The sequence below is a fragment of the Rhinopithecus roxellana genome, chromosome 16 (assembly GCF_007565055.1).
Source record: "Rhinopithecus roxellana isolate Shanxi Qingling chromosome 16, ASM756505v1, whole genome shotgun sequence".
Classification (NCBI taxonomy): Eukaryota; Metazoa; Chordata; class Mammalia; order Primates; family Cercopithecidae; genus Rhinopithecus; species Rhinopithecus roxellana.
Genome location: NC_044564.1, coordinates 11467650 through 11487336, shown reverse-complemented (window position 1 = coordinate 11487336; position 19687 = coordinate 11467650). Strand labels below are relative to the sequence as shown.

Sequence of the window (19687 nt, the reverse complement as noted above, 5' to 3'; positions counted from 1 at the left end):
AGCTCTCTTCTCCACTGTGGATTAAGGGCAAGACTTGTTCCTTCCCTAAAGGAGCTCATGGTCTGGAAAATAGCAAGTCCCTTGGAGCACCTGCTGCCAGTCCTGGGCTAGGGGAGGCCATGGAGTGTGCTGGTTGTGGTTTGCTGGGGAGACACAGAAGAGGCAGGGAAACCAGGAAGTGGCGGTCCATCCCATCGTGATTGGTGGCAGGGCCTCTCACCTTCCTTGAGCTTCATGAAGGAACACTGTCTCTGCTGGATGCTGCCTTGAATATTCAGAATAACTCCTGAGGGTGGGAAGCCTGAAAGTCCAGCCTTAATATCGCTCCAGATCTCAGCTGCCAGTCATGGCTTCTCGGGGAAGGCAGGCCCTGGTATTACACCTCCTTTCCTGCAGGGAATAAGGCTCAGAGCGGTGGAGCTGCCCTTGGTTCTCAGGTACATCCTTGTGCTGGGTTCCATTGAGCATTTCAGGACAGCAGGAGAGGTTTCTCACTGCCTTCTAAGTCCTGAATCTGCCCACACAGGCAGGAATCCAGTGCATCTGGTAGAAAGAGGCCATGTGCAAATGCTCAGGTTCGTGGAGCCAGGCCCTTGCCTCTGACTCTGAAATGATACGAGGGTGAGGTTTATCAACGGGATCTTCAAGGTGATGACATTCCTTCCCCCATCACTCCCTGGTGCTGCCACCGTTCATCCAGCTGTCCCTGGGGCCATTCTTCAAGCACCTCTTTCCATCCTGTTGTGAGCCGTTTGTCTGTATCCATCCTTCCATCCTTTCTTAGTCTGGCCATCTTACTCCCTGTGCCTCCACGTGCCTGTGTGTCCGTCCTTGAGTGAGTGCCCAGCTGTGGTGCGTGGTTGATTCAGTGGATACGGGAGGACTGTGAAGAGGCTGCTTTCTCCACCGCTGCCTGGAACGCCCCATGGCATGGTTTCACGGGAGGGACGTCTTCTGCCCGGCCCTTGTTCCGCCGCTGGGGGTCTCAAGTTTCTCTGTTGCCCCATAGCTTGGATATGGAGGGTCTCCTCTCCATGCAAGGCCTCCCATGGTCCTGAGCATCCTGTGAAGAACAATTCTGCTCTTCCCCAGAGTGAGCCTCGCTCTGCCCTCATCACAGCCCCAGAGTTCTCCCCAGGGTCACTGCCTCTGCAGCAGGGTGTCTGCGGGGGTCTTGGAGGCATTCTCCCAGCTTGCAGCCCCACGGTGCAGAGGAAAGAAGATTTTGGACCCAAATGGATGCTTTCTGAAACTCAGGTGGACTGTGTCTCTGGGGTCAGTGGCTCTGAGACTGTGGGCAGCTTACCCTACCTCTCTCAGGCTGTTTCCTCATGTACCAGTGAAGGGGCTGACGCTGTGGGCCAAGCTGATGAATAAGGGAAGTGTGGCAACTGGGCGCAGAGCGCATAATGGGTGCACGGTCCTTAGCCACCCCTCCCCCAGGGTGTTCAGCTGCATGGAGGGCGCCCAGTGTCCAGTTCCCCAACGACAGGCTCATTGCAGTGGCCTGCTGCCCCGGCGTGCATCCCTGACTCAGGGGTCCCATCAGCAGGTGGGTTGACTGGTGCCAGCCCTGGGAAGCTGTCTGCACCCCTGCAGGGCAGACACCTGCTTCTCACCACCTGCTGCTCCCCCGTGGTCTCTTCAGAGCCTGTTTTCATCCTGGCTGCTGTCATCCCTGAACTGATGTGCACTCTCGCAGTGAGTGACAGAGACCCCCATTTCCTGCCCTGTGGCTGGGCAGCTGGACCACCCAGGATGACAGCCCAAGCGATCCGCCAAGACTCTCGCCCGCCAGGGCAAAGAGAAGCGCAGTGCAGATAAAATGAAACTGGCCCTTGCTGGAGGAACCGGTGGGCCGGGCCCTGGGTGAAGGGGCTGGAGCTAAATGCCGTTGGAACTGGATGGCCCCTAAAGTGTCTGCTTTGTGCCAAGGCAGAGCCTGGGAAGAGGGAGCAGGGATCAGGCTGGTTGGTGTTACCCCCCGCTGGGGGGCAGGCATTAGATCTGTGCAGGGCGAGGCTCCAGGGCTTGCTGGGTCAGTGCCATTCAGTGGCCCTGTGTTGGGGTCACGTGGTCTCTGCCCTCTGTTATCCGAGATGCCTTTCAGGCCTTCAGTTCTCATCAATTCTCAGTTCATTTGGAGCCTCCTCTTCACTACTTGACACCCTTAAAACGATACCCTGCCATTGGCGCTGGGAGCCTGATCATCCTTTTCTTCCTTTTGCTCTCTGGGCCTCCTTGTCTTGTGTCTTGTGTGGCAAGAACAGTCTCCGAGGCCCTAACCTACCACCCCGCAGTCCTTCCCCGCTCTGTCCCCTGCACTGTGGGGCTGGTTAGGGGGCACTGCGGAGGTGTCCTGGTGCTCTCCGGTAGTCAGATCTCAGGCTCCTGCCAGCCACTCCCCTTGCGAGGCTCCACTGTGTCCCTCTTACAGATAATGACAGGCAGCATCCGGGACGGGACACATTTTGCCCAGGACCATGGGGCTTGTACATGGGGGATTCGGGATCCAAGTCAGTCCACCCCAGGAGTGGGGTGGTGCCGGGTCAGGCAGGCCTGTGCCTGTGGGGAGGGTGGTCTAGTGTTGGACGCAGATGAGCCACAGATCCTGTGCACAGAGAATCTCATAGTAACTAATGCAGTGAGAGCAGCGACACTGTCTCCTTCAGGAAGAACTCCCCCGAGGCCCTTTGGACGGGCCCTTCATTCTTCAGCAAGGAATGATGAGCTGGGCGTCATGAACAAGCACAGTGCCTCTGGGCACGTCAGAGTCCACTCAGGGCAGCCATCCAGGCGAAGGTTGACATAGACCCTCCAGGCCTGGCTACAGGCCGTTTTCTCACCCTGTGAAACACTGCGGGTCAGTGCACAGGTGTCTGGATGCGGGTCAGTGCACAGGTGTCTGGAGGTGGACTTAGCTCGGCCCTGAAGGCTCTGGTGACAGACAAGCTGGGCAGGTGGTCAGAGTCATTTTTGCAAAGGCTGGTGGCATGGAGGGGTGGGGACAGCAGGCCCCTTCCAGGTGCAAACTCCCTGCCCAGCACACCCCTATCTGTTCCTCCATGACCCATGGCCGAGGACACCAACCACAGTCCCCGCTCTGGAGGGCGGAGCTGGCGTCCTGACTAGCCCTGGTCAGTTCCAAACTGCTGCTCTCTGCTGTGCCATGCCCAGTGAGGTCCTGAGGTGCAGAAGGTCTTGAGGTGGGGCCCCAGGGGCTTGGGGAGGGTGGCCGTGCTGTGCACTGCACAATCCCAAGGGGACGCTGTTCCTTTTTTTTTTTTTTTTTTCGCTCTGTCGCCCAGGCTGGAGTGCAGTGGCCGGATCTCAGCTCACTGCAGGCTCCGCCTCCCGGGTTTATGCCATTCTCCTGCCTCAGCCTCCCTAGTAGCTGGGACTACAGGCGCCCGCCACCTCGCCCAGCTAGTTTTTTGTATTTTTTTAGTAGAGACGGGGGTTTCACCGTGTTTGCCAGGATGGTCTCGATCTCCTGACCTCGTGATCCGCCTGTCTCGGCCTCCCAAAGTGCTGGGATTACAGGCTTGTGCCACCGCGCCCGGCCCAGGGGGCGCTGTTCTAATGCACCATGATGGGGTCCTGCAGGGCTGTGACACTGGTGAGGAGATGGACCCATGAGATCCAGGGTCTCCTGGGAAAATCCCACAGGGGCAGAGGGGTGGGTGAGGGCCGGGACTTTGACATCATGACATCAGGCAGAGGAGTTGGATGTTGATGGGAGCTTTTAGGTGGGTGCATGGAGCCTGCTTTCGTGATGTGGCAGTGAGCATGGGGACAGGCTGGCAGTTTGGGCTCAGGTCTCCAGGTCTCCACCTGGCACTGCAGCCCTGGGGGGCAGCGGGAGAGGCCGGGCCATCTGCCATCCTCCCAGGGTGGTGTCCTCGGCCTGCCCTGCACTCCCCAGGCCCTCTGTGCATTTTCCACCCCTGCCCCTTCGCGTTGCTGCCTGGTTTAGTCATTGAGGAAGAATTTCAGTCGGAGCCTCCAGAACGCCTCTGTTTGTTTTTCAACCTGCTGGGTTGACCTCACTGATGAGGCCGCCTGCCTTGCAGGGAGGGCTGGGGTGGGGGAGGGGGGGGCCTCAGCCCTGGGCCAGACCCTCCCTTGTGGCTCGATGGCTCAGCCCTCAGCTCGGGCCTTCAAGAGCTGTTGCTTTCTGGCTTCCAGGAAATACAGGAAGGGAACTAGGAGGGACAGCTGCCCTTACCCGGCTCCGCAGGGCCCTTTATAAACAGAGCAAATTGATGGCTTTGTGAGCAATTTCTGTGAGCATCCGCGGGTGCTGGGCTGTGCGGGGCCCCTGCCCTCCTGCAGTTCACAGCCCGTGGAGGAGACACACGCTGCCCAGGGAATGCACATAGCAGTGATATGGTTCCAGTGATGGGGCCACGGGCGGGACCGGAATGGAGGCTGCCAGCTGTGTCCGGAGAGGCCAGCGTGTGCCTGTGGTTTCGGGAGCCTGTCACTGGCTCCAGAGTGGAACAGCGCTTGGGACTGGGATGGACTGGGCGCTGAGGGTAGCTCCCTAGTGGCCCCAGCACGGCACCAGCCTGCGAGTGACCATGCTCGCCTACGCTGCACCTCGATTCCTCTTTCCCAATGAAGACTCTTAGCCCAGATGCTATTTATGACTCCTGGCTCTAAAATTAGAGTTCTAGCCCGAGAACTGTGAAGACCTCAAGCTTCGGGTTATTTAGAGACTCTTGTTTTCTCTTGAAGATAAGGATATATCGACTTTGGGACCCGCAGAAACCTCCCCTCTCTCCCTCGCTCTTCCTCTTTCTCTCTCTGTCTTTCCCTCTGTCTCTGTCTCTGTGTCTCTATCTCTGTCTCTCTCTCTCTCTCTCTTCCCCGCTCCCCCCACCCGGCTCTCTGTCTGTCCCCACAGCTGCCTCCCTGAACCCCTGATCCCCAGCTCATTCTATCAAGTCCATCCATCCTGGTCCCTTGGCTGTGCAGGCCACAGACATTTGGCAGGACGCGGCCTGGGACCGTGGTGCTGAGTGTTTGACGGTGACCTCTGGAGGACAGGCTGGGGAGCTTTAAGGACCAGGCAGAAATGCTGCTCTGTTTGGGCTGGGGGCCGGACTGGGTGTCCACAGAGCCGATAGCACCATTCTGCTGGGTGCTGGGGACCCGGCCAAGTGCCTTGCCTTCCCCTAGCCATGCTGCCTGGAGGCCGGGTCCTGAGCGGAGCACTCTGTACCTGTGTCACCTGAGAGCTGCGGCTTCCTTTAGCCACCACAGCGGGCATGTGGAGGGGATGGTATGGGTGAACATGGGGCAGAGAGACCGGGCTGGGCCAGCACACTTCCCCAGAGACCCCCGACCCCAGGACCGATGGAGCCAGCCCAGTGCCGGGGACAGAGTTGGAAATAACCTTCTAATGAGATAAGGAGATAAAGATAATACTAGAATCCTACCACACCGCCTGGTGGGATTAGGGGAAAGCCTGGTGCCCCAGGAAGGGCACAGGAATCCCGGAGGTCAGGCAGGCGGGCGAATCAGCACTGAGGGGCACTCCTTGACTGGAAAGTAGCAGTGGGCACTTCTCTGGCTCAGGGGGGCACCGGGACGGGAGACCTGAGGAAAAGTTACCCCCGAGTGACCCAAGTGACCAGGTGGAATCTGCTGGTGTGTTGTGATTCTGGGGCCGCGGGAGCACCCCTGTGCATTTGCTGGCCAAAAGGAGCAGGCTCTGATGGTTCACAAATGCCCAGCCTTTGGGAGGGGGGACCGTGGCCAGCACATCATCTGGTGGGGACAGACGGCCTGGGCTTCAAAGGCAGCCCAACCATAGCCAGTGCTTAAAGATACTGAACTTGTTTAGCGGAAAAAAAAAGGAATTAGAGAAAAAGATCCAATGCAGACCCCAGCAGCCCTCGTAGGAGCATGTCATCCCATGGCCTCAGACCCAGCCTCCTTCCTGGGCAGGGGAGGCACCCTCCCCTCTGTTCACAGCTTGTTACTGCTCTGTGAGGGCCACCATGAGATGGTGACAGCAGAGCGGCACACCAGGCCAAAGTAGGCTTTTATTTAGAAAAGTAGAACGGCTCTAAGGTGGTCAGGGGTCACCTCCTCCCACAGCAGTGCTGAGGCTCCAGGTGCCCCAGGCTGCAGGACTCCTCGAAAACCAACAGAGAGGAAGCCTGTGCTGGCCATCCCGTCTCACCTCCAAACCCTCCACCCTTGTGAAAAAAGTGGGACTTTCCCCTTGAGCCCGTCCCAGGCTTGTCATCATTCCTCCCTGGGGAGGAGGGCCAGGGAGGGGAGAACTGATAGCTAAGGAGGCCCACACCGCTGCACCTGGAGATGGGCACTGTTTAGTAGCAGATGTTGGGATCTCACTCCGGTTGGCATTAGCATAAAGATGGATACACCAGTTTCTGTAGATGATCCTTGTTCAGGCACAGCTTGATCCAGCTACTCAAACAGTGTGGGCAGAGTCCATCTCTGCGTCCTCTTACACCCTCTCCCAGGCTGTTGTGTGTAGGAGCTGTGGGTCCGCTCACTCAGTCATTCAGCAGACACAACTGAGTGCCCAGTGTGTGGGGGCCCCTGCGCAGACCCCGGCCCTGCCCTGCACTCAAGGGCTCCGTTCCTGCTGCCCTGTGGTGCTCCCTCTCCATCACGCGAGGGCTCTGTTCCTGCCGCCCCGTGGTGCTCCCACTCCGTCACACGAGGGCTCTGTTCCTGCCGCCCCGTGGTGCTCCCTCTCCGTCACGCGAGGGCTCTGTTCCTGCCGCCCCGTGGTGCTCCCTCTCCGTCACGCGAGGGCTCTGTTCCTGCCGCCCCGTGGTGCTCCCTCTCCGTCACGCGAGGGCTCTGTTCCTGCCGCCCCGTGGTGCTCCCTCTCCGTCACGCGAGGGCTCTGTTCCTGCCGCCCCGTGGTGCTCCCTCTCCGTCACGCGAGGGCTCTGTTCCTGCCGCCCCGTGGTGCTCCCTCTCCGTCACGCGAGGGCTCTGTTCCTGCCGCCCCGTGGTGCTCCCTCTCCGTCACGCGAGGGCTCTGTTCCTGCCGCCCCGTGGTGCTCCCTCTCCGTCACGCGAGGGCTCTGTTCCTGCCGCCCCGTGGTGCTCCCTCTCCGTCACGCGAGGGCTCTGTTCCTGCCGCCCCGTGGTGCTCCCTCTCCGTCACGCGAGGGCTCTGTTCCTGCCGCCCCGTGGTGCTCCCTCTCCGTCACGCGAGGGCTCTGTTCCTGCCGCCCCGTGGTGCTCCCTCTCCGTCACGCGAGGGCTCTGTTCCTGCCGCCCCGTGGTGCTCCCTCTCCGTCACGCGAGGGCTCTGTTCCTGCCGCCCCGTGGTGCTCCCTCTCCAGCACGCGAGGGCTCTGTTCCTGCCGCCCCGTGGTGCTCCCTCTCCAGCACGCGAGGGCTCTGTTCCTGCCCCCCTGTGGTGCTCCCTCTCCGTCACGCGAGGGCTCTGTTCCTGCCGCCCTGTGGTGCTCCCTCTCCGTCACGCGAGGGCTCTGTTCCTGCCGCCCTGTGGTGCTCCCTCTCCATCACACGAGGGCTCTGTTCCTGCTGTCCTGTGCTGCTCCCTCTCCAGCATGCGAAGGCTCTGTTCCTGCCGCTCTGTGAGATGGGGCACTGAGGTCAGCACTTGACGGGGCACCCCCTGAGTGTCTCCCTTCCCCGAGGCTGGCAGGATGGTGGTGCCGTGGAGCGTCCAGGCTCGGGTTCCAGATTCCATCTGACACATCTGTGTCATTCAAGAGGGTGGCCCCAGACCTCTGCTCTCCTTCCTGAAAGCGGCTTACTTCCACAGCGTTTCTGTTGTTGGTGGAGAAGCAGTCTTTCGTGAGGGGCTCCACTTCCAAGGGGAAGGGCTGCTGAGCCTGAGAGATGCTCTCCAGCAAGGCAGGCTGTGACCGGGCCGAAGTTGCCCCTTTCTTGCTTCTGAGCACTCGGAGGAGTGCCTGGACACCAGTGGATGGCCAGGAACTGATTTAAGTTCCCGCTAAAGCCATCTCATTCCATCAGCTGCTGTAGGTGCTAGAACCCTGTGTAGATATCCAGCAACCCCCCAGGTCCTGGGGGGAAGCAGAGCATTGCTGGGTTGGGCACTGTGATGCTGCCCCACTGTGTCTTGGGTCACCTGGCTGCCGGCATTCATCCTTCTCAGCAGATCTGTGAGCCCCAGGCCTTAAGGGGAGCCCAGGGCTCCATCCTCATGCCTCACCAGCTTGGTTTCAGTCCCCCATCTCTGGTTCTTTGTGCTGGGCCACATTAGTCCACTGCTGGTCCAGGCCAGGAGCACCTGGGTGCACTGAGCACTGTGGACCTTGGATGATGTTTCAGCATCTCATGTCCTGCAGCTGTGTGATGAGAGGGTGGCAGGCCCTAGCGTGACATGGAATGCGGTTACTCTGGGTTAGCTCTGGAGGAGCAGAGAAGCTGACCTCCATGGGTGATAATGGAAATGCCTGTTGGGGACAGAGAAAGTTATCCTAGTGTGGTTAGTGGAGACATTGTTATTGGCTGGTGGAAAGACTGACAACTTAGTGTGGCAATTGTAAAATTGCCCTGTACCTCCTGATTTTCACCATTCAGCTGCTCATTTGTTCACTGATTGGTTGATCCATCCACTCCTCCATCCATCCACCATCTATCCATTCACCCATCCATCTATCCATCCACCATCCATCCGTTCATCCATCCATCCATCCATTCATCCATTCACCATCCATCCATCTGTCCATCCATCCATTCATCCATCCATCTATCCATCGTGCATCCATTCATCCATCCATTAATCCATCATCCTCCCATTCATCCATCCATCATCCTTCCATTCATCCATCCATCCATGCATCATTCCACTCATCCATCCATCATCCATCCATCATCCATCCATCCACCATCCATCCATTCATACATCCATCATCCATCCATCTGCCATCCATACATTCATCCATCCATCCACCATCCATCCATTCATCATCCATCATCCATCCATCCACCCATCCACCCACCCATCCATCCACCATCCATCCATCCATCCATCCATCCTCCATCCATCCATCCACCATCCATCCATCCACCATCCATCTTCCCATTCATCCATCCATCCTCCATCCATCCATCCATCCATCCTCCATCCATCCATCCATCCATCCTCCATCCATCCATTCATCCATCCATCCGTCCATCCATCATCCATCCATTCATCATCTGTCCATCCATCATACATCCATTCATCCATCCATCATCCATCCATCTACCATCCATCCATTTATCCATCCATCCATCCATCCATCCATCCATTCACTATCATCCATCCATCATCCATCATCCATGATCTATCCATCCATCCATCCACCCACCATCCATCCACTCATCCATCCATCCATCATCCATCCATCTGCCATCCATCCATTCATCCATCCATTCATCCATCCATCCGTCCATCCATCATCCATCCATTCATCTGTCCATCCATCATATATCCATTCATCCATCCATCATCCATCCATCTACCATCCATCCATTTATCCATCCATCCATCCACCATCCATCCACTATCATCCATCCATCATCCATCATCCATGATCTATCCATCCATCCATCCATCCATCCATCCATCCATCCACCATCCATCCATTCATCCATCCATCCATCATCCATCCATCTACCATCCATCCATTCATCCATCCCTCCATCCACCATCCATCCACCATCATCCATCCATCATCCATCATCCATGATCCATCCATCCATCCATCCATCCATCCATCCACCCATCCATCCATCATCCATCCATCCATCATCCATCCATTCATCCATCCATCCATCGTGCATCCATTCATCCATCATCCTCCCATTCATTCATCCACCATCCTTCCATTCATCCATCCATCATTCCATTCATCCATCCATCATCCATCCATCCATCCACCATCCATCCATTCATACATCCATCATCCATCCATCTACCATCCATGCATTCATCCATCCATCCATCCATCCATCATTCATTATCCATCCACCCATCCACCCACCCATCCATCCACCATCCATCCATCCATCATCCATCCATCCAACCATCCACCCACCCACCCATCCACCATCCATCCACCATCCATCCATCCATCCACCCTCCATCCATCCATCCATCCATCCACCATCCATCTTCCCATTCATCCATCCATCCTCCATCCATCCATTCATCCATCCATCCATCCTCCATCCATCCATCCATCCATCCTCCATCCATCCATTCATCCATCCATCCATCCATCATCCATCCATTCATCATCTGTTCATCCATCATACATCCATTCATCCATCCATCCATCATCCATCCATCCACCATCCATCTTCCCATTCATCCATCCATCCTCCATCCATCCATTCATCCATCCATCCATCCTCCATCTATCCATCCATCCATCCTCCATCCATCCATTCATCCATCCATCCATCCATCATCCATCCATTCATCATCTGTTCATCCATCATACATCCATTCATCCATCCATCCATCTACCATCCATCCATCCATCCATCCACCATCCATCCACCGTCATCCATCCATCATCCATCATCCATCATCCATCATCCATCCATCCATCCACCCATCCATCTACCATTCATTCATCCACCATCCATCCATTCATCCATCCATCCTACATGTCTGTGTTGAGCTCCTCCTATGTGCCAGTGCTGCAGTCTTGCTTGTATTTCTTGTCAGGGTCTTTGTGCTGCCTTTTGTGGTGCATGGCACCCACATAGAACTCAAACACTCATTTCCAAATTATTCTCCTTCTTCCTTCCTCCTTCTCCTTCTCCTTCTTTTTCTTCTTCCTCTTCCTTTTTTTCGAGACCAGATTATGCTCTGTCACCCAAGCTGGAGTGCAGTGGCGCGATCTTGGCTTACTGCAGCCTCTACCACCCAGGATCAAATGAGCCTCACACCTCAGCCCCTCAAGTAGCTAGGACCACAGGTGCATGCCACCAAGTCCGGCTAATTTTTGTATTTATGTAGAGACGGGGTTTTACAATGTTACCCTGGTTGGTCTCCAACTCCTGAGCTCAAGCCATGTGCCTCCCTCGGCCTCCCAAAGTGCTGGGATTCCAGTCCTGAGCCACCATGCCTGGCCATCCAATTCTTTTCATTCACCTCCCTTCTTCCTTAAAACTGACCTCGCTGGTGTCCATTCCTTTATACGTCTGGGGACATGATACCTGGTTACATCCTTATGAAAATGGGCCTCTGGGATGCCAATGACAAATACATCTACTTATAAGAGTGCAGGGGACGCAGAGTCCAACGTCTCTAACTCTGGTCAACTCAGGGAAGGGCAAGAGGTATTCCTTGGGCAAGCAAGGCTGTGCAGAAAGCCTGACCCCTAGATGCTGGGGGTAAATGCTTCCTATGATTTAAAGACTCTGATGCCAGTGGCCTTGTGCTGGGCCCATGTCCCATAGGTGGCTCCAGGGAGGCTCCTGGTTTCAGTGCACACAGCTGATGGGAACAAGCCATTTTGGGGAAAGGGACTGAATGCAGGGAGTCAGGTGGATACAGTCTTCGGGAGACTGGTGTGGTGGGTTCAGGAGGCCCCACCCCACTATCCCATTTGGGGTTGCACCACCAAAGCGAGGCTGCCACCCATACTGCAGGAAGATGCTGCTGCCAATGCCACCCGGTGCCCTGAAGCTGGTCCCAGGCTATGGTGTGCATGGGGGTCTGGACACCAGGACCACCTCCATATGCTGTGTCTGGTGATATGGCCTTCTGGCTGTGCCAGGGCCGGGGAGGCTGCCACCTCCCTCTCACTGTCTAACTTCACGAGTCTCTCTGATGGGTAGACTCTAATTTGCACCCTGCATCCTTATGCAAAAGCACGTGGGAAATGTAGTTTTTAGCTCCCCAGACTGCAGAGCAAGATGGTGCCCAGAGGAGGTGGGGGTGGACCTTGGGTGACCAAGGCACAGCAGGATGCCTGCTATTCTCTGGGACTCCATCCATCCATCCGTCCACCCATCCATCCATCCACCCATCCCTCCATCCATCCATCTATCCATCCACCATGTGATGGACTGACTGCATAGGTGATCCGGTCATGGTGAGGGTTCCATGGAAGCAACAAAGTTTTTGTTTCATGAAGCTTTTGGAGCTGACCTTCTGTGCATCAAATGGTCGGTCTCAGGAACCTCTGGGCACATCCGCATGGTCCCTCATTAAAGAGTGGGCACCAGGCTGGGTGTGGAGACCACACGGGTGATGCCATCTCCATCTTCACTGAGCACCTGGGCTGCTTGGTGTGTCCTATGGGAACTGCTGGTGATGGGCCCCTGCCTGGCTGTCTAGGAGAAAAGGGCAAAAGAGAGGGGTTCTTGTTTGCTGAGCCGGGCAGTGCACGGACCAGTGTGTGGTGGCCACCATTGATTCTGCAGCTTCTCTCACTGGCCTTGACCCACTGGGATCCACCCTCTGGTGGGGGGTGACACTGGCTTCAAACCCACATCCACCTGTCCCCAAAGCTCGTGCTGTGTCCAACTGGAGTTTCCATCCTGATGGAGACTGGAAGAAGAGCTCCTGAAAGGCTGTGCTGCCAGTCTCCTCCCAGGCTCTCCCCAACCTTTTCTTTTTAAAAAAATACTTAATGTTTTCCTCTGCTCTGGCAAAGAAAGCCCCGGCCGGCAGGAGGGGTGGCACTGGGCCTGGGAAAGGTCTGGTGGCCTCTTAAACTTGTTGCAACAGAGATCTGTGAACATGTCCACCAAGTCTGCTGGAAAACAGCTCTCGCCTTCAGCAATGGAGAAAACAGGCTTCCGAGCCTGAGCCTGGGAAGAGCATCACAGGCTTATTACGGTGTGAGTCCAGGAAGCCCCAGCTGGGATCCTTGCTCCCCTGCCCTGGCCGTTGCCAATGCTGGAATTGAGACTTAGGGATGACCCAGGGCTCGGCGCTGTGTCGTCCTCAGCAGGTGGGCCAGCAGCTGGCGCGTCCTCTCTTCCCACGGGCTGCATCCAGGCCGAGGGCTGTGCGGTGCAGCCTCACCAGGCACCTGCACTCAGCATTGCTTCTGAAGTCAAAGGCAAAAGCCCACCAAAGCCTTTTTTGCGGGGGCCAGGTGGGAGGTGCCATACATGCCCAAGGAAGTGACAGAGCTGGGTGGACTGTGCCCTGCTTGGCAGCCGAAAGCCACTCAGGAAATCAGAGAGGTCATGAGAGGCCAGCCTGGACGCAGGGTGTTCTGAGTCCCTGGGCCACCCCTCCCCTTTGTAACTGTTCCCACGCCCCGTGGTGGGAAATCCTCAGCTTCCCCATGTTTCTGGCTTCTCGATTTGATTGGCAGAGGACTGCAGCAAATACAGGCTGTAGAAATGACACCATCGGAGGCAGGGACTTCAGAACCCTAGGACCTGGGGTACTGTGGAACCTTCCAGAGAACTGTGGATGGAGAGGTACTTCATGATTGAGAAGTGCAGCTTCAATTTCCCTCCACCCTGGTCTCCTTCAGAGCCCCACCCCCAGGCTGCTGTCTTCCCTGCACCGTCAGCTGGTCATGGCGGGGGTAGGGGCGGCACAGGGCCCTGTCTGTACCTCCTTGTGGCCTGCGCACCAAGCACAGTGCCCGTGCTGAATCCCCTGGAGGGACAGGGAGTGCTGGGGGGACAGAACCTCCGTCTGGGTGCCCCTCTTGCTGAGGGCCTGCTGGGACAAGCAGTGATGCTGCACTGTCGTCTCTGGCGGCCACCTCCTCCCATGGCAGTGCTGAGGCTCCAGGTGCCCCTGGCTGCAGGAGTCCTCGAAAACCAGCAGAGAGGAAGCCTGTGTTGGCCATCCCGTCTCACCTCCAAACCTTCTGCCCTTGTGAAAAAAGTGGGACTTTCCTCTTGAGCCTGTCCCAGGCTTGTCATCATTCCTCCCTGGGGAGGAGGGCCAGGGAGCGGGGAACTGATAGCTAAGGAGGGCCACATCGCTGCTCCCAGAGATAGGCACTGTTTAGTAGCAGATGTTGGGATCTAACTCCAGTTGGCATTAGCATAAAGATGGATACACCGGTTTCTGTAGGTGATTCTTGTTCAGGCACAGCTTGTTCCAGCTACCCAAACAGTGTGGCCAGAGTCTGTCTCTGTGTCCTCAGGCAGGCATTCTCCGCCTGCTCAGAAGACAGTTGCCAGCAGTTCCAGGTTCCTGTTCTGTGTTTGGAGCCGGCAGAGCAGGGAGGATTCCTTGTTCCCAAAGGAAAAAAGCCCCAGGTCGGGGCTTCCTTATCCTGGCTGGTCTCATGTCCCTCCCTGAGCTGATGGTCTGGGACATGGCGGTGTCATGCTCTGATTGGCCAGCAGAGGGGGCCCGGCCCAACCCGATTCACACCTACTGGGCAGGCGGTTGGTGGCTGCTGGGTTCCTCCAACCCCCAGGCCGCCCCAGCACAAACTGTTCTGTCGCTGCAACGCCAACTTCGAGTTTATTTTCTCTGCCGAGACTCCCAGGAAGCCTCTTGTTTGTAGGTATAGGAGCGGTGCTTTCCCCATGAAGCTGACCTTGTTCAGGGTGGGTACCTGGATTCGTGTCTTGCGGTGGATGCAGGTCTGGGGTCCTCGTGGTGTGGGGGACGGAGGCTCTGGCAGATGGGGCTGTCTTCTGTGTTGGAGGGTGACCATTGAGCTCCCTGGTAACGATCATGGCTTCAGCTGGCCAGAGGTCAGCTTATCCCCTGTCCTTCCCTGAGAGCCCCCGAATTGAGGGTCCGGAACCTTCTGGAAGGGATGTGGGGGCTGTCCCTCCCTTGTTCTTGGCTCTGCATGGTCTGGTGATGTGGGCAGGGGTCTTCCGGGGCAATGGAAACTGCACACCCGCTGTAAATGGTCATGGGAAGGGGACAGACAGTCCAGGTAGATAACGAGGGAGGATAAACTAGGCCCGTGACATCCCCGTGACCTCCGGAGGAGTCTCAGGCGGGATGAAGGTTCTCAGAGCTGCAGGGCAGATGTTGTGACCCTCCGGTGCTTCCGTGTCATTGCACAGCACCCCATAAGGAGGCCAGCTCTGCAGTGGGCCTTCTGCGGCCTTCCAGCGTCGGCCTGGGCTGCTGTCCTTACGTGGCCAATGAGAAGAGGTGTCTGGGAGGCTGGGTGTGTGGCCCCTGCCAGCCTCAGGAGCCATGGGAGCACAGTGAGGAAGGCGGGCATTGTCAGAGCTGGGCAAGCCTGGGTCTGCGCCTGGTGTGTGGTTCCTGGTGGGGACCGGGATGGAACCCTCCTCCACAGCGTGGGGCCCTGCCTCACCCAGCGCACTGCTCTGAGCCAGTCCTGGGGCTCTTCCGAGTGCCCGGGACTCACAGGGGTGGGGGGTGGAGGTGCTTCCCGCCACCGCAGCTTCCGGGTGCTCCCAGGTGCTCCTTTCCTCTCCGTGGCTAACCCCGCTCCTCCTCTGTCATTTCAGCTCAGCCAGCAGATCTCCTGAAGGTTCTAGATTTTCACAACTTGCCTGATGGAATAACAAAGACAACAGGCTTTTGCGCCACGCGGCGATCTTCCAAAGGCCCGGATGTCGCTTACAGAGTCACCAAAGACGCGCAGCTCAGCGCACCCACCAAGCAGTTGTACCCTGGTAAGTGCCGCACCCTTCTGTTTGGGGTGGCGGGTCCCGTTGGCCCTCTGGTCTCCAGCCAGGAGCAGCGCGCAAGCCTGTGTGGTGGCAGAGACACAGGCTCAGTTTTCCAGGAAGCCCCTTTCACGAGCCCGGTTTCGTTTCACTGTCGTGAAAACGCAGTTGCAATGGTGGGACTTTGTCCTTCTGGACTGAACTGGGCTTTGCCACTGTCCTCCTCTGATGGATGTGGGTGGGTGGGTGAGGCCCGGTGCCCTCGACCTTCTATCGGCCGTGTCTCCGGTGGTAGCTGGGCCGCCAGGACTCCAAGTGCAGAAGGAGTTGGATGGGTCCTGAGGGATGAGTCGAGAGAAACCTCGGGGTCGTGGGAAAGGAAGCACTTCCAGACAAAGCTTAACTGGGGGCAGTGACATTAAGAGACGATGAATCAAACGTCGTGACTCTTAGCAAGAGCACGCGAGGCTTCTAATGAGAATCAGCTGCCAAATGCTAGGTCTCTGCTTTTAATTACATACCCGGAGCAAGAAGCAGCATTAGCTCTAAGATGCAGCATTCAAGTTGTCCCTGTCACCCAGTCGTGGGGTGGCACCTGTCACAGTTAATTAAACCCTCTGGGTTTATCTGGACGTGATGAATGAGCTGGCGATGGAGAACCTCATCGCCTTGCCCGAGCTGGGTGCTCATGGCCTGGACTAAAATGAGCTCCTCTTTCTGATTCAGAGAAGACAGGGACGGGGCATGTAGGGCAGGTGAGTTCAGTTTATGAGAAGCTCTGTAATTATTAGAAGACAGCGTAGCATCTTTTTGGTGGACCTGGAGGTGAGTCTGGCATTGAACCCACGATCAGGGCAGTCTGTGAATGCGCCGTGGGGTTTCTGATGATCCTATCTCTGTGGGGCCCCTGAAGGACATCCTCTTTTGAGGGGCTGTTTCTGCTTCCACAGACTTACTCTCTGTGCACTCATCCCCAGCCATTGTCCAGCCCTCCTTTACATCCGTGTGACTTTGAAGAGCTTGTCTCTGAGAGAATCTGGGTGGTTCTTTTCAAGAACGTCTTTGAGAACGAGTTATTTCAAGAAATACCTCCGAGGCGCCGAGTCCCTGCCTTGCAGCTCGGTGGAGGTGAGGCGAGGTGGCCTGGGACCCCTGGCAGCCCACATTCTCTTAAACAGCCCACCTTTGGGTGCCTGAGTGGCCCTGGGCTGTGGATCCCCAGCCTTAAGTGTGTGGAACTCATCGGCACAGACAGCCTGTCCTCGTGAAGGACCACAGCAGTTTCGTTTCTCCTGGCCTCTGGAGGAGCGTTCCTCAGCTTTTGGGAGAACATCTCCTTTGGAATTAGTCACGGAATGCTCACCTGCATCTTGGCCCAGAAGTTGCACCCTTTTCTGCCCCATGACCCCAGGTTTAGAATTCGTGACCTAGAGAACCTGGGAGGGCTGGTCCAGGGAAGGGCTTAGAGAGCTGATTGCCAAGGACCCCGTGGACTCTGGGTGTGTGATAGGCTGAGGGGCACACTGGGGAAGTAAGTGCTCCTGCTTTCCAAGGATCTTCAGCCGCTGTGGTTTTTTTTGTTTTTTTGAGAGGGAGGCTCGCTGTGTCGCCCAGGCTGGAGTGTAGCAGCGCAATCTCGGCTCACTGCAACCTCTGCCTCCTGGGTTCAAGCCATTCTCCTGCTTCAGCCTCACAAGTGGCTGGGATTACAGGTGCCCGCCACCACGCCTGGCTAATTTTTGTATTTTAGTAGAGACGGGGTTTCACTATGTAGGTCAAGCTGGTCTCGAACTCCTGACCTCAAATGATCCACCTGCCTCAGCCTCCCAAAGTGCTGGGATTACAGGCGTGAGCCACCATGCCCGGCTCAGCCACTGTGTTTAATCTTATCTGTGTCACCCAATTCTGGGGCACTGGCACCACACACTCACTGGACTTCATCCTTCTCTGCTGGATTATCCTGTGGCCAGAAATATTATAGTATCTCAGGAATACAGGCTAATTATTGGATAAATAATCTAGGATCAGCCGGGTGCAGTGGCTCACCCTGTAATCCCAGCACTTTGGGAGGCTGAGGCAGGTGGATCACTTGAGGTCAGGAGTTTGAGACCAGCCTGGCCAACATAGCGAAACCCCATCTCTACTAAAAATACAAAAATTAGCCAGGCATGGTGGTGCACGTCTGTAATCCCAGCTACTCGGGAGGCTGAGACAGAAGAATCGCTTGAACCTAGGAGGCGGAGGTTGCAGTGAGCCAAGATGGCTCCACTGCACTCCAGCCCGAGTGAGAGTGAGACTATGTCCAAAAAAAAAAATAAAAAGAGAGAGAGAGAGAAAAGAAAGAAATGGCTTGGCCTTCCAGCAGTTTCTGCATAGCAGGCTCTCTCTGCCTCCCTCTCAGCAGGGACCCCTGTCCCTGAGCAGGGTTCTTATCTACAGATCGATTGGTTTCCATGTCTGTTTTGGGCTTTTTACCAGATGCTAGGTGAGTGAGGTTATCGTGACACAGTGAAGCGGTGAGCCGAGATCGCGTCATCGCACTCCAGCCTGGGCAACGGAGTGAGACTGTCTCAAACAAAACAAACCAAACCAAAAAAACGACACATAATCTAGGGTAAATTTCTGAGTAGTATGTGGGATGTTTTTTTAAGTCCATGTTTTTTCCAAGTTTTCCAAAGTGCTGCCCTTCCTCTTCCAGGGCCTTCTGTGAATTAGCTTAGAGAGTAGAGTGGGTCCATATAAGCCAGTTGCCCCATTCATGGCAGATGAAGCTGGAGGTTGCTTGGGAAGTATTTAAGCAGGGATGTCTGTGGAGTCCCTTCTGCAGGTCCCAAAGTGTTGGGTTGGGAAAGCCATTCAAGGGACACTGTTGGAGACCAGTGTCATAGGACGGCATTTGCCTTTGATCTGACGCCGTAGCCCACCTCTCCCTTCCGCCCGGCCCTCCGAGCAAACTCGCTACCTGTCCTCTGTTGCTCTGACTCCCTCCACCCCAGTTGGCCTGTGGGTCCTTCAGTGAAGAGACCCAGAAGCTCACTTCAGGTTTTCTGTTTGAGAAGTGCTCAGCGTGTAGGGGCCACACATAGGAAAGGGCTGTTTGCTTGGGACTGATGTGGCCTCGCGTCAGCCACTCGTGTGGGTAGGCCTAAGCTCTAGGGGAGCCGGAGCTGTACCGTGCCCTGTCTCGGGGAGCAGCAGCATCTGCGGGATTCTAGAGACCTGACCTGCCTGGCAGCTGCAGAGGAAGAAGAGATGGTGCAGCCCAGGTGGCCACGGCAAGGCCTGAGCTGTGGGGAACTGAGTGGAGCAAAAACAGTATCTGTAAGTGTCTCTCGGGGAGAGGGGGAGGCCGCATCCAGGCAGCTGTTTCCCTGGCATCCAATCCCCTGACAGAATCCCTGAGCAGGCTCTCCATATTCCCTGAAGAGCCCACACACCTCTCGGCAACCCAGCAGCCAAGTGGTCCTGGATCACCGGGGTGGGGGTTTGGAGGCTGAGCTGAGCAGGTGACTGGGAGCCTCCACCTGGGTGCAGTGCCGCTCCCTACCCAGGCTGCACAGGCGTCGACCTCTGCCCTCCACCCACTTTGGCACCAGCTGGTCCTGTATCCCGCACTGGGCACGAACTGGCAGAGTGATCTGGGTGCCAGGGAGACACAGCCATGAACAGAACAGACGGAGCCCAGCCTCCTCTGGCCTGGGAGAGCGAGGTTCCCTAGGCCGCCTTCTTCAGGGGCACCACCCTCCCTTCTGTGCAGGTGAAGAAGCCTGTTAGCATTTTCTGCACTTGGGGGCAGGACAGAGGGTAGAATTCCCCCCTCATTCGAAGAGGGTTTTCTAGTCTTGCTCAGACCCAGCGGTCTGGGTTCTGGGATCTGTCAGAACCCAGAACCGTGGCTCCACCCCGAGCCACGGTTTCTGACCGATCGTGGGTGCTGGGGTGTCCTGGCATCAGGGAGATGAGGCTGCAGGGACTGAAGCCCAGGACTGTGACGCGGGGGCCGCCAGTGAAGCGGGGAGGGTTGGGACTTCCTTCCTTCCCTGTGGGGTCCCAGGCCTCGGCCCCCTGTGTCAGCAGTGCAGACATCGCCTCACGGTAAGGTGGC

The 19687-nt window shown here is 56.7% G+C and overlaps 1 protein-coding gene across 2 annotated transcripts in view; it reads left to right on the top strand.

Moving 5' to 3' along the window:
- Window positions 1–19687, top strand: part of COL5A1 (collagen type V alpha 1 chain) — a 209079-nt gene that overhangs the window by 34112 nt on the left and 155280 nt on the right. For both annotated transcript variants that reach the window (XM_010372767.2, XM_010372766.2), the window contains exon 2: window positions 15421–15588. In XM_010372767.2, coding sequence (XP_010371069.1) covers window positions 15421–15588 — 168 coding nt within the window. The remainder of the gene's footprint in view (window positions 1–15420; window positions 15589–19687) is intronic.